Genomic DNA, 12,273 nt, shown 5'->3' on the forward strand with positions numbered 1-12,273 from the left:
GGGAGTCCCTTCTGAGATTGTTCTTTTTCCCAGAGAAATGGATGTGTGCCCTAGCTTGCAGATGCTGTGATTGCATATGCTGCTTTTTTTTTTTTTTTTTTTTTTTTTTTTTTTTTTCTGACAGCAGAGGCTGTAGAGCTGCAGAACACTGCTGACTTCAGGAAGGATTCAGTTTATCCATCTGGCACATTTTCCTGGGGATCTGTACCTCCTGTACACTAAGGTGCATAACAGTTAAACTATTTCTTCCTTACATTCTGGCATTCTTCATAGCAGTTCTTTCTCTCTCCCCATAACATTTCCTGATTTGCTTCGAGTTTTCCCTCCACTAGCTCTGTTACTAACAGGTTTTGTTTTGCATGCGTGTTTCGCTTCCCTTAAGAGCGAAGGGAAAACAAAACAGGTTTGTTTTACCGCTCCCCCAACTCCTGCGGACTCTCCTTTCTTGCCATATGGGAGAAGCAAACGGTAGCTGCAGTGGTGTCTCACAGGTAGCATGCTGCATTCGGTGCCTGCAGGTCACACACCTTTTTTAGTGAACTAATCTGAGCCTTCTAAGTCCCATGTTTCCACCACGGTGGGTACTTGAATCAGTAAATTTTTGTTACCGTGAGGTGAGTCTGCTCTGGTTAGTGTGAAGCTAGAACTGTAATGATGGGCAGTAGTATCTATATAGAGAATCCTTAATTGTAAGGTGTGGCTATTTGAAGGGCTGGTGAAACTTGCAGTTAGTGCTTATAATAAACAGTGTTCTCTAATTTGCAAGGTCTATGTGGAGGCAGTTACGAGCTCAAACCCTGAGCTAACATGACTATTCCTGTAGCTATTTATAGAGACTCGAATTCTTACCCAGACCTCAAGCGTCTAGTGGGTTGTTGCCTTCCGAAAAGCGGGCTTCCTCAGGAGATGTTTCCTGTTTGCTCTGAAGTTCATGAGCTATTGCATGCTGCTGGAACTACAGAGAGCCTCTGCCTGTAAAGAGACTGCAACATGGAAATTAAACTTTTTTTCGAGCTGCAAACTCAGACTTTACTGGTTCTCTAGCTTAGGATTTGCTGAAGGTCCTTCATGAGGCTGTTTTTTTTTTTTTTTTTTCACCCATGCTGTTGTGAATACTTGTAGCAAAATGCTACAAAAGGAGTGAGTAGACTGCCATTAAGGGACTTCAGTGGCTCCATAAGGGGGGCTGGAGTAAATGGTGCACAGTGTGGGCATTGGCTGTTTGGGTCTCTGTCTGCACTGGGTGTCTTAGGGTTACAGTTTGGACTGCTGTCATCGGTGTTACAGCAGAGGAGGCATTTGGAAATCCATCTAGTGTGCAGCAGGGATGACAATCCTCATCCTAGTGAGTGTAACTCAGGTGATGGGGTGGTGTCTTTCCTATGTGACAGTGGGTCAGGTATGGTGATGGAGATGGAAAAAATATATCTCGGTTCATAAGGGAGGCTTTGTCCCTGATAAGCAGGAGATTGGTGTGTTTGAATATGCAGGGTAAAAAGGTGAAATGTGCCAGCCTCGAGTTGGATGAGCAGGTGACCACAGGACTACAGCAATGCATACCAGAGGTACACCGTTCCTGTACGCCGAGACAGCGTTCTCTGGGTGCTGCAGGGTGATGGCCCTCTCTAGAGGTGGTTTGAGTGCCGACTGTTGTTGTCTGTCTGTGGACTGCTGGGCCCTCTTTACCGTTTACACTGCACATCAGCATACCAGTGACATCCGATATATATATATCTATCTGTATATCCCAGTGCATACTAATGGCAAGACAGCAAAATACTTCATAAAACCCCGTGGGTCTGCTCTGGGGGGGGGGGTGTGGGTGGGTGTGCATGCCTGTGCACGAGGGAATAGTAGTGTGGTTTTGCAGAGAGTACATAGCTGCCCTTCAGTGTGTATAAACTGTTCAGTGTGTTGTAAATTATTTGCCAGTGCCCCTGGTCTTTGTGTACTATACTGCGGTGCCTGCTGTGTGCCTGAGCACAGCGTGCTGCACTGTTGTATGAATAAGCACTTTCAAGCAGTGATGTTTCCAGCCCTCAGAGGCTCTTAATTTGACTGAGCTCTGCAGTGTTTTTTCTACCTCCCTCCCAGCCAGGATTGCTCATGTCTGTCTGGTTTGCCAGTGCCGGAGCGCGCTGAGGAGTTGCGTACAACGGTTCCTAGGCTGGCTAATAGGCTCCAGACTGATTTACTGTAGTAAAGTAGGCCAGGAGGAGCCTGCAGGACCGGGGAGGGAGAAGCTGAGTGATGAATGGGGCGGCGTGAAGTCACTCTGCTCCGCCAATCCGGGCTGGCCTCAGCCAGGCAGGGCCCCGGCAGCTACGGATGCTTCTTGATGCTGGGACAAATTTTACCTTAGATGATGATTTGATATTTTTTAGTCTGAGCTGAGAGCGTGCACCAAAGTGTTCCTAGTTTAGGCCCAGTCACTTCTGAGGGTTACTCTGAGGTGAGTGTTCTCAGTAGGGTGCAGATGACTAGCCTCTACCTTGTATTTTTCTCTGCACGTGTGAATCTCTCTCTCTTTAAATGATTTGTCTCTGGTATGATTATTTTGCACTGTTGCTTCCCTACCCATCTGGCTGACCCCTTTCACTCTTTGTCCTTTCAGAAGCTTGCCTCTTCCCTCCCTATTTCCACCTCCTCCTTTCTGATCACTCCTCCTTTACTTGTGCACTGCCCAGAACCCACTTGCTTTCTTCCTTTCTCTTGATTCCTAAAGTACCCGTTTTGGGGGGTGGTTGTGTTGCTCTCCCTTCCCAGAGCGCCAGAGGAGGAAGGAGCAGCACATCCAGGAGATGGGCTGCTTCTCTGCTCCCCGCAGAAGCTCAGACTTCCAGAGGAAGCTGGGAGGAGGGTCCTCTCTGTTCCTCAGCATCCTGCTGGACCTTTGGGTGGTGGCGGGGGGGGGGGGGGAGGAGTTGGGGGGTGGGGTGGTGGCAATGACTCAGGTCTTGTGCCAGACTCCAGTCAAGGATCTAAACTGGGTCCATCTGCCAGAGATGCTTTTTCTGCCCGTCTCTGGGGGCAGGAGGGGAAACTTGGGACTAGCTCTTAAGTGACCTTCTTATTGTTCTCCTCCTCCTGTCAAGTTGTTTGTCTTGTCTTCATCCTCTTTTGACTTTCCCTTTCTCTCCCCTCCCTTCTCCTTCGATGCTCTTGTTTACTGATAGGCCAAGCAGAAAACATGGAGACGTCTGATATGGCGACAGCAAAGGTAGGATGGAAATGCTGCCGGCCTCACTGTGCGTAAGTGGTTTCGCTTGGCAACTTCTTACTTTGTCTCAACCTTTTTACTTTCTCCTGACCCTTTTTCCTGATGCTGGGACTGATGCTAGTGCTGGGGTTGATGGTGGGTTTTGGGGTCTGGGAGGAAGTTACATTGTGTGGCCATAGTTTCTATATGTTGCTTGTCTGTTAGAACTGGGAAAAATCTTGAAATGTTTGATGCTGTGGGGTGAAGGTCGGGGGGGTGGGATGGAAATAGGGGAGTCTGCATTGCTGTCAGTGGCAGTCTGTCCGTGAAGCTGAGGGAGCTGGGATGCTGCTGTGTGAGAGGGACACTAGAGGGTGCTTTAGGGGCAGGTTTCCCACTCCCGGGGACTGCTGTGTGAGTAGAAATGCCTTTTGGCAGCTTTTTTTTTTTTTTTTTTTTTTTTTTTTTTTTTTGGAAAGGATCTCGGGGGAGTGCTGAAGGAGAAAGTAATTCGAGCTTATAGATGCATCCGCCCTTTTCTATGAGGTTTCTCTGCCTGGACTGCTCGCTTTTACCAGGTTGTAGGTTCTGCTTTCCTGTGGGCTGGCAGACTGGAAATCTGAGGGAATGGAGCTGGATGGATGGAGATGGGCTTGTGAGGTAGAAATGGGAGGTGTATATTGTGCTTCGGCACCGTTCGGTGAGACCTGCGAAGCACAAGACTCTCACCATCGAGTAGTTTGTCTTGTGGCAGGAACCACTGATTAAGTCTTTGTAGCAAACGGTTTGCTTTCTAGCACCAGCCTGCTGCCGGTGTGACTTCCCTTGCCATCAGAACAAGGTTAAAGTGCAGCAAACGTGTCTGCAGAATGGATCCTGTGCTTTTATCTCAGCAGGATCTGAAATTAAGCGTGGTTGAAAGAGCTGTAGCTTGGAAAGAGGGGGAAATGGCATTAGTAGTGATAAAACTCCTGCTTTTGAGCTTGGGCTGAACCGGCTGCTCTAGCGTGGTGATGGGTCAGGTTGTTCCAGGAGGTAACTTCTACCTGGAGGGTAGAGCCCATGGCTAACAAACACCCTGTGGTGCTGTTTGTTGGGTTTATTCTTAGGTCTCAGCTAGAGTTGAGCTGGAGTTTTTTCCTTTTCACATTTGTTTCGGCTAAATATACTTTTCAACAATGTTTCCCAGAAGCCTGGGTGACACTGAGCAGCTGCCCTGTTTCACCCTGGCACTGGCCTTTATGTCAGGGCAAGTTTTGAGTTTTTAGTGTCTGTCAATAAATTGTATGAAGTACTTCTGGATAAATGTTGCTTCATAAAGGTGAAGTCATCCTCCCTGTCATGTTTGCTCAAGCTTCAACTGCTTGTCACTGCAAAAACCCAGTTACAGCTGTAGTGCTTGAAAGAAATTACTCCTAGGAATGCTGAAGGGCCAGGGGCATTGGAGCGGATGGGAAAGGACACTCCAGTTACAGCTGTTGTGGCATTTTGGGGGACTCTAGCTTTTCTGTGTTGAAAACCAGACGTTTTCAAGCATAAAACCAAGAAAGTCACTTCAAAATTCTTTTTGGCTCCACCTGTTTTTATAGTTTCTTGGTTTTAATTAAAGGAAAGTGTGATCTACAGTGTTAAAGCACCATCTTGGTGTGAATGTACTGAAAACCTAATTATCTTTTCCTGAAAATCTTGAGGGAAAAACTGATTCTAGCTTGAACCTTCTGAAACAGATACATATTGGAAATAAGTTGATGCAAATATTACTTGAATGTATAGAGATTTATTTAGACTTACACCATGGCAAGTGCTGATGTCTAGTTCCCTGTTCTTTGGAATCCAAATTGATCCTGAATGGTCTGTTTCCTTTCCTGAATTGGGGTCAGTTATCCCTGTTATGGTTGGCATGGAGCCTCCAAGGGATGCTCTTCATTTTGCTTAATTTCTGTTGGGGTTAGCCTGGCAAAGAACTAGCGAAGACCTCTGGAGAAGATTTAACAGATTTATTTTCTCAGCCTGAGGTGATGCCAAAAGCGGCCATGGGATGTAAGATCAGGATGTGACTTATTTCCATGGCTGCTCTCCATTGTGTTGCACTGTTGCTTCCTTTTCTGCTGGGGCACTTTTCAGGGTATCTCAAGAATTGGCATTTCCTGACTTGCCAAAGAACAGTCCTGTATTTAGTGCATTAAAAATAGAGAGGAGTGTAGCTTTTACTACTTAGGGTTTTAATCCTAGGGTAATCAGTCATCCACTCTCATCTGGAGGCTTGTCAGTACTGTTTGTGGAATCAGAAAACTGTCTGTCCCTTGTAGGCTACAGGGCACCCTGCTTTGGTATCGAGACACGGTCCTGTGTCACCTCACAGCTTTGCTTACATGGTGCCCTGCTAAAAGTAGGAGCTGCGATTGGTTTGGTCCCTGTTCCTTGCTGAGTGCCAAGAGTAAAAGTAGTTAACCTGTTAGAGAGAGAGAGAAAAAAAAAAAAAGTCAGGCCAATATGAAGCTAGAATGTTTCCTGGGAAAGCATGAATCACTTTCCAGGTAATCAACTAGTGGAAATGAGGAACATAAATCAGTGAGCTGCCTTTCATTCTCCTGACACTGAAAGGTTCTTGTTCTCTGTACTGCAAGTACATAGATGAGAAGTCTTCAGACCTTTTAGCGTGGTGGTAGATATTTAAGCCCCCAGTTTACTTGTTCCATCTTGAAGGAAATGTGTTCCTCTTATAAACTGTAAAAGGAAAGATGAGTGAAGGCAGAGAAAATGCCTGTTTACAGTAATGCAGAGCTTTTGCTTAGAGACTATTTCCTTGGCTGTTATTAGATAGCACTTGCTCAGGCTGAGATTGCTTGGAGAAGTATATGTAAGAGGAAAAGGACAACAGGGCAATGCAAGATCGCTGGTATGTAAATGAAATAGTGTTAAATATTAAATACTGTTGTATGACTTTTCACTTCTGTAGTTGTCTCTGTGCTTCCAGCTTTCATCCAGGCCCTGACCAGGGAGGTGGTGGAACACCGTGTAGAATTGCCTGTTTCTTGCCACCTGACCAGAATGTGAGAGTGCACCACGAGTGAATTCGTTACTGCCCGTCACTTTGTTCTTGCCTGTGCAGAGGGCATGTAAAGCACTGTCTCATCTGGACAGTACTGTTCAGTATTCCTTTCATCTAAGTTGGAGGTCAGAAAAAAAGGAACTCTGGTTTTGTGTATTACAACCCTAACTTTTTTTAAACTCAAGTGGCCTTGGCAGTTTATAGTTACAGGTCAGGAAAACATCCGGTCTTTTTTTCTAACTCTTTTTTTTTTTTTTCTGCTGCTCGTAATCTCCAAGTCTTTCTTCAGCTTGAGAAAGTTCTGCACGGTTTTTACTTTGTTGCTGTTTTTAGTGATTGTGTGTGCTGTTTGACTTCCTCATCCTGACTGATGGTGGAAGCAACCAGAAGCCACAAGGGAGGCTCCATTCATGGTATTCTTGCTCTGGACCAGAAGGACTCAAAATGTTACTGGCAGTAGGCCAGGATCCAATTTATCTTGTTTAATCCTTTTTGAAGTTTATAAGAATTTTGCCTCGGGGGAGGGACGGAGGATGAGGCAGGACAATGTACACCTTATAAACTTGTCTCGTTACTTATTGTTTTTGCTTAGCAAGTGATGTACCTAATATTTTGCAATTAAAGAAGGAGGTCCCTTTCACAATCAAAATGCTATTGCAATAAAATTCTTTGACTAGATTTTATAGCTAGAGGGGCAAATTATGGACATCTGATCTGACATCCTGTACGAAGGGTGGTGGTTGGTGCAAATACACATATGGTACTCTGAAGAAAGATTGGTATGGGAAGAAATTATGAAAAAAACGTTGGGTTGAGAGACGGGGGTGAAAGGTGATCTGATGACTGAGATCTGAAAGGGAACCGAGAACAGAACACAGCGCTGAAAGATGTGAAGGCAGTCAGAAGAATGTTATGAAATAGCTGATGGAGGAGGCATATAAAGTACACAAGTAAAGGAGAGGAGAAGGAAGTAGGAGCAGGTGTAGAGAGAAGCGTCGTGTTTGGGAAGAGGCAAAAGATGCCGTTTTGATCTGGGCACAGAGGTGGCAGTCAGAGGGCTGTGAGAGCCCCCACTGCAGCATCCCGTACAGAGAGGTGTGTGCGTGAGGGAGGACGGACGGTGGCTGGTGAGAGGTGCGTTACAGACCTTGCAGGCATTCTGAACTTGGTTGATGATCCTGGTGCTTTAGTTCAGCCTTTGTGCTTTGGGGCTATTGCCTCTCGCAGCAGAAGGGAAGGGCACCTCCGTATCCTTCACAGCTGGTGTGGAATTTGGAGATTTTTGGTTAGGCAAGGGAGGAGAGGCATGAAGGAGAAATTGTTGGGGTGTTTTCAGGATTTTGTGACTAATGTTGGCCAAGACGACACCTGCTCTCAGAAATCTTTCTCTGTTTTCAACTATCATACTTGTCTTTATGAATCATGAAAACAGACTAAAAGGAAAACCAATGTTTATGGTTTTTATTACTGTTTTTGCTACTTTTTACTATTTATATGGAAAAATAATTATTACCAAAATAACAATGGCTTGGGAAAGCTGTTACCTTGAAAACATGATCATCAAAGATTATTTGTTGCTTATATTGACACTTATTCAATCCAAACCGATGTATCACTGATGCTTATTACAACCATATAATGTTTCCTTACCACCTGTAGGTACACGGGTGAGTGAAGAGACATGGATTACAGGGTTTACCCATTTTTAAAAAAGAGGTTTGTAGCAGAGCCAGAAGTGGGTTTGGATTTCTCAAGCCACAGTTCTGACTGTACTTTTTTCTACTTCCCCATTTTCCTGTTTTGTGGGATGGATGCTTGGGATGGAGTAGGTAGATAATTTATCTGGAATTCAACTTGCGTGTGACTTCTAAGTATTCTTAGCGCTGCGGAGGTGGACAGGGTGGCTGTGCGTAGCCTATCTCTTAGATATCTACATATGTTCTTTTGTTACCTTATTTAAAAGTTAATATCTTTTTTTTTTTTCCCCCTGGAGTGGTTATGGGCAAAGCATGGAGAAAAAAAGAAAGGGCTTGCCCATGTAGCATTAGCTGACACAAAAAGGCCAGTCAAGTGAATGTGGAATTGAGACTGTAAATGACAGTGGGGTCACCTGCTTGGGGTTCACTGAAGCTGGTGGGTGACCCACAGACTCTTCACCGAGGCTCCTGCTGTGAGGATTTCAGAGAGCAGATCCCAGCTGGACTGTAGCAGAGGTGCCTGTGCCTGCTGGCCGGATGCTTAAACAGACCCTTTCTTCTTCTAAGGGGTCTATCGCCTTTGATAATTTCCTAAAACTCATGTTATTTAGAAAAAAAGTACGTGATTGCTTATCTCTTAATACCTTTCTTGCCTGAGCTTTGATTTCTAAACATGTGACTCTGCAGCATTAGTCTGTCCCAGATTTGCCAAGCTTGCAGGTCTCCTGACCCATTTTACAGCAATGTGATTTGCTTCCCTCCTTGACAACCTGCAGGCTACAGATGCGAAGCATCTCACGGAGAAAAGCTGAGTCCAAGCCAGGCATCCAATATAGGTTGGACCTAAGGGCTGAATGTGTGACTATATGGAGTGAGATTTGAATGCATGTCTCACATTGTCATGTGGAAAGGTGTGTGCCCAGCTTTATGGTGAAGTTAATGCTTTTTGTCTGGAAATAAAAAGGCATGTTGCAAAGTTCATGTTGGAAACGAGTCTCAAAGCAGGTGTTTCAAATCTCTCGCCTAGCATGGGGTGCTCCTGCAGGGTATTGTCCATCCCTTTCCTTCCTAAAGGGAGTGGAGGTCAGTTCTACACAGGATCCAGTTTCACATTAGTTGCTTCCTTCTGCAGCTGCTGCCCCAAGCGTGATGGTATTTAATAATGAAGCAAAGAGTGCAACATGTGACAAGTGTGTGGAAAGCTGTTTGGAGGGACTTAGCACTAAGCTGAGTTTTCCCTTTGCGACTCAACTCCCCAACTTCAGTGTTACTTTGCACAGTGTCAGAAACTTCAGCCCCACAGCCATGATCCTGTTCCCTTTCACGTGCCCTGATATGACCAAAGCCCTGTGGCAGTGACTTTCTGCTGAATTCAGAAGGGGAACTTTGCTTCTGTCCATCTGTTCAGGATTTGGGAGAATCAGAAAAAAAGAGTTAGTGCCTTTATTAAGCAAAATATGAAAGTAGAGAAGCACCAGTTGGTTATTTCCCAAAGGTGATGCGGGTATCACAGTCTCAATGTTTTGTCAGGCAATAAGGACAAATTTCAGTCAGCTTTCTAAACCAGAACAGACTTTGAACTAGTGCCCTCAGCATGCCCTTGTCCAGTGAGAGGTGGACAGAATGGAGGTGATGATTTTACAAAAAATCTTGACCTGTATCATTCCCCTCAAAGACATCAGCTGCTGTTATTGGGACAGGAGTGTGTGTCAGGATGTGTGGACTGTGAGATTGGGTGCAAAAGAATGACAAATAGCAAAAAAAACCCCTCTTCAAGCTGGTAGAATATATTTTTTTTCCATAGATGTGACTCCTGTCTCTTCTCTATAGCGCTGCCATTGCTGAGTTCCTGGAGGGTTCATAAGCACTACTCTGTTTCTGTCCCAAGAACAAAGATGCTCAGAGTTCTCTGTATGCAGTGAGACTCCGTGTTCACCATTGGATCCTACCAAGCTTCGCTTTTAGAATTATTTTAGATGATCCTTTACTAAGCAGTAGTTCAGCTACAGGTTATTTGAAATATACTGCTACCTTCCCTCTTGATTCGTGTGCCTGGGCAGTGGAGCAGTAGTAGGCTGTGTTTAGATCCTGCAACATAGAGAAGAATTTCCAGGAGAAGTGTAGTGTAGTGCAGGAGATGAGGGGGGTGATGCAGTGACTCGTGCTTCTTCCCCCTTTTTGTAGAATCATGGACTAGTTTGGCCTGGAAGGGACTTTAAAGACCATCTCCCTGCACCCCCCTGCCATGGGCAGGGAATTTCCATGAGCCCAGGTTGCCCAAAGCCCTGTCCAGCCTCACCTTGAACCCTTTTTTTTTTTTGGGGGGGGGGCAACTACAGCTTCTCTGGGCAACCTGTGCCAGGGCCTCACCACCCTCACAGGGAAGAATTTATTCCTCAGATCTATTTTAAATCTCCCCTCTGTCAGTTTAACACCATCATCCTTTGCCCTCTTCTTACACCCCCCGATCCAAGGGTCCCTCTCCGGCTTCCCTGCACCCCCCTTTAGAAGGAAACTTTCGGTCGAGCTCAGCCCTGCAGAGGATCTTTATTACGGGGGGGGGGGGGGGGGGGGAGGTCTGGGCTCGCATCTTACCGACTCCTCTGTTGTGTCTGGGTGCGCGGCAGCAGCAGCACATCCTCACCGAGCCCCTGCGTCAGGGCCAGGGCAGGAGCTGGGCTCTTGCATTCCTTAAAATTCCCGTTTCCATCCCGCGCCTCCCGCCGCGGTTGTTACTCAGCGTTATTGGCGCGGTGCGTTCATCCCCCCCCGCGCTCCGGGGAGCCTTGGGGGGGGCCCTGGCCCAGCCCCAGCCCTGCAGGGCCGGGCCGGGAGGAGTTGGGAGCCCCCCTTTTTCCCGGCTGCTTGCGGCAGGGAGCTGCGGGGTGGGGTGGGGGGGCCCGGGGGCCGCCTCCGCGGGGCGGTGCGGCGCGGCGCGGCGCGGTGCGGGGGGCAGGCCCGGAGGCCATGGCGCGCTGTCCTGCCGGCGCCGCACATGCTCAGCAGCCAGCGGGGCGGCTCAGCCCTCGGCGGTGGTAGCGCGGGGAGCCCGGGGGGGTGGGGGGGGCTCTGCACCGCGCTCGGCGCTCCCCGGGGGACGCTCGGCGGCCGCGTCCCCTCCAATATGTCCTGGGACCTCTGGAGCTGTCGGTGGGCAGACAAGGACGCGGGCATCGGATTATCGCGACTGTACTAATGAAAGGGTTCAAGCTCGCCTGGTAAGCGGGGGGGGGGGGGGGGGGGGGGCGAGGCCGTGACACACACACAACCCCCCTCCCTCCCCTCTCTCTTTTCCCGAAATCTTCCTCCTTCCCAGCCCCGCGGCGGCGGGGGACGGGGATGCGCTCCGCTAAGTTGGCCGGTGCCTGCGCTGCAAAGCTGGGGCCGCTGCAGCCCCCCCCCGGGGGCACCCCCGCGGGCTACCGGCGCCAGCGGCTGGCCGGGAGCCGCCGGGCGAGTCACCGGGGATGGATGCGGCGCCGGGCCGTTCCTGTCCGGGTAGCTCTGCATCAGGACCGCGGTGCCGTGAGCCTCCCTCCGGGCTGGCTGCATCTTCCTCCCTGCTGCCGCCACCCCTCCTCCTCCTCCTCCTCCTCCTCTTCCCGGCTTTCGCGATGGTTGTGCATGAATTTGCATCCGTGTGGGCCCGCACGCAGCACCCGCACACCTGAGCGTCTGGACTCGGCATCTGTTTGCACACAGAGAATATAAACATGGGTATTTTTTTTATTTTATTTTTTTTTCCGAAGAAAGGTGCAGAAAACGTTTTGAGTCCGATGTGCAGGGAATGGCTCCCGCTCCTCCTGTCCTTTAAAGAGCTGCTTTTGGGGGTGCACCTTGTCGGCATGTTCCTGTAATAAGGTGTTAGAGTTGGGAGTCGGGGGGACTCACGGCTTCCTGGAAGGTACCAAAGCGCTTATCCATCCTTTGGTCGTTCCTGGGGGTTCTGGGGGAAAACTCTCCAGGTTTGGACAAGCGGGCAGTGAAAGAAAACGTTGTGTGGGTGAGAGTCGGTCAACAAAGCTGTGGGTGTATCTAAAATATTTGCACGTAAATATTTTTGTTCGTCAAGTTTGATATGCATAAGTAAATACATAACGTAATATACACAGATGCAATTATAGATGTATTTAATGTAAACTTGGCCAACAAAAATTTATATAAAATGAGTATATCGAAACTACTTTAAATCTCTAGTATGTCAAAATTACTTAGCTGGAATAAATAGTCTTTGAATTATTGTGATGAAATGGATTTAATCAGAACTTTATCAGATGGGAACGGTTCCATAGTTAATAGTGGAATGTGACTTTGTAATTTGGATT

The 12,273-nt window shown here is 47.6% G+C and overlaps 1 protein-coding gene and 1 long non-coding RNA gene across 20 annotated transcripts in view; one reads left to right on the top strand and one right to left on the bottom strand.

Moving 5' to 3' along the window:
* GRAMD1B (GRAM domain containing 1B) overlaps positions 1-12,273 on the top strand; it is a 94,697-nt gene that overhangs the window by 25,476 nt on the left and 56,948 nt on the right. The window contains exon 1 of one of the 19 annotated variants that reach the window (XM_074927277.1): positions 3,201-3,220. The exons of 16 other annotated variants lie outside the window; for them this stretch is intronic. Coding sequence is in view for 1 of the 3 variants with exons in the window: in XM_074927270.1 (XP_074783371.1) it covers positions 11,144-11,166 (23 nt within the window). In the remaining 2 variants the exon portion in view is untranslated. Of the gene's footprint in view, positions 1-3,200; positions 3,221-11,018; positions 11,167-11,330; positions 11,666-12,273 lie in introns of those variants that run through there. 2 more of the 19 variants (XM_074927270.1, XM_074927275.1) reach the window with 2 other exon arrangements.
* Positions 5,028-10,813, bottom strand: LOC141970741 (uncharacterized). Its single transcript, XR_012635219.1, has 3 exons — positions 10,544-10,813; positions 7,399-7,511; positions 5,028-5,651 (listed from the first exon to the last, which is right to left on the bottom strand). It is a non-coding gene; the product is annotated as an uncharacterized LOC141970741 (long non-coding RNA).

The sequence above is a fragment of the Athene noctua genome, chromosome 26 (genome assembly GCF_965140245.1).
Source record: "Athene noctua chromosome 26, bAthNoc1.hap1.1, whole genome shotgun sequence".
Taxonomy (NCBI): domain Eukaryota; kingdom Metazoa; phylum Chordata; class Aves; order Strigiformes; family Strigidae; genus Athene; species Athene noctua.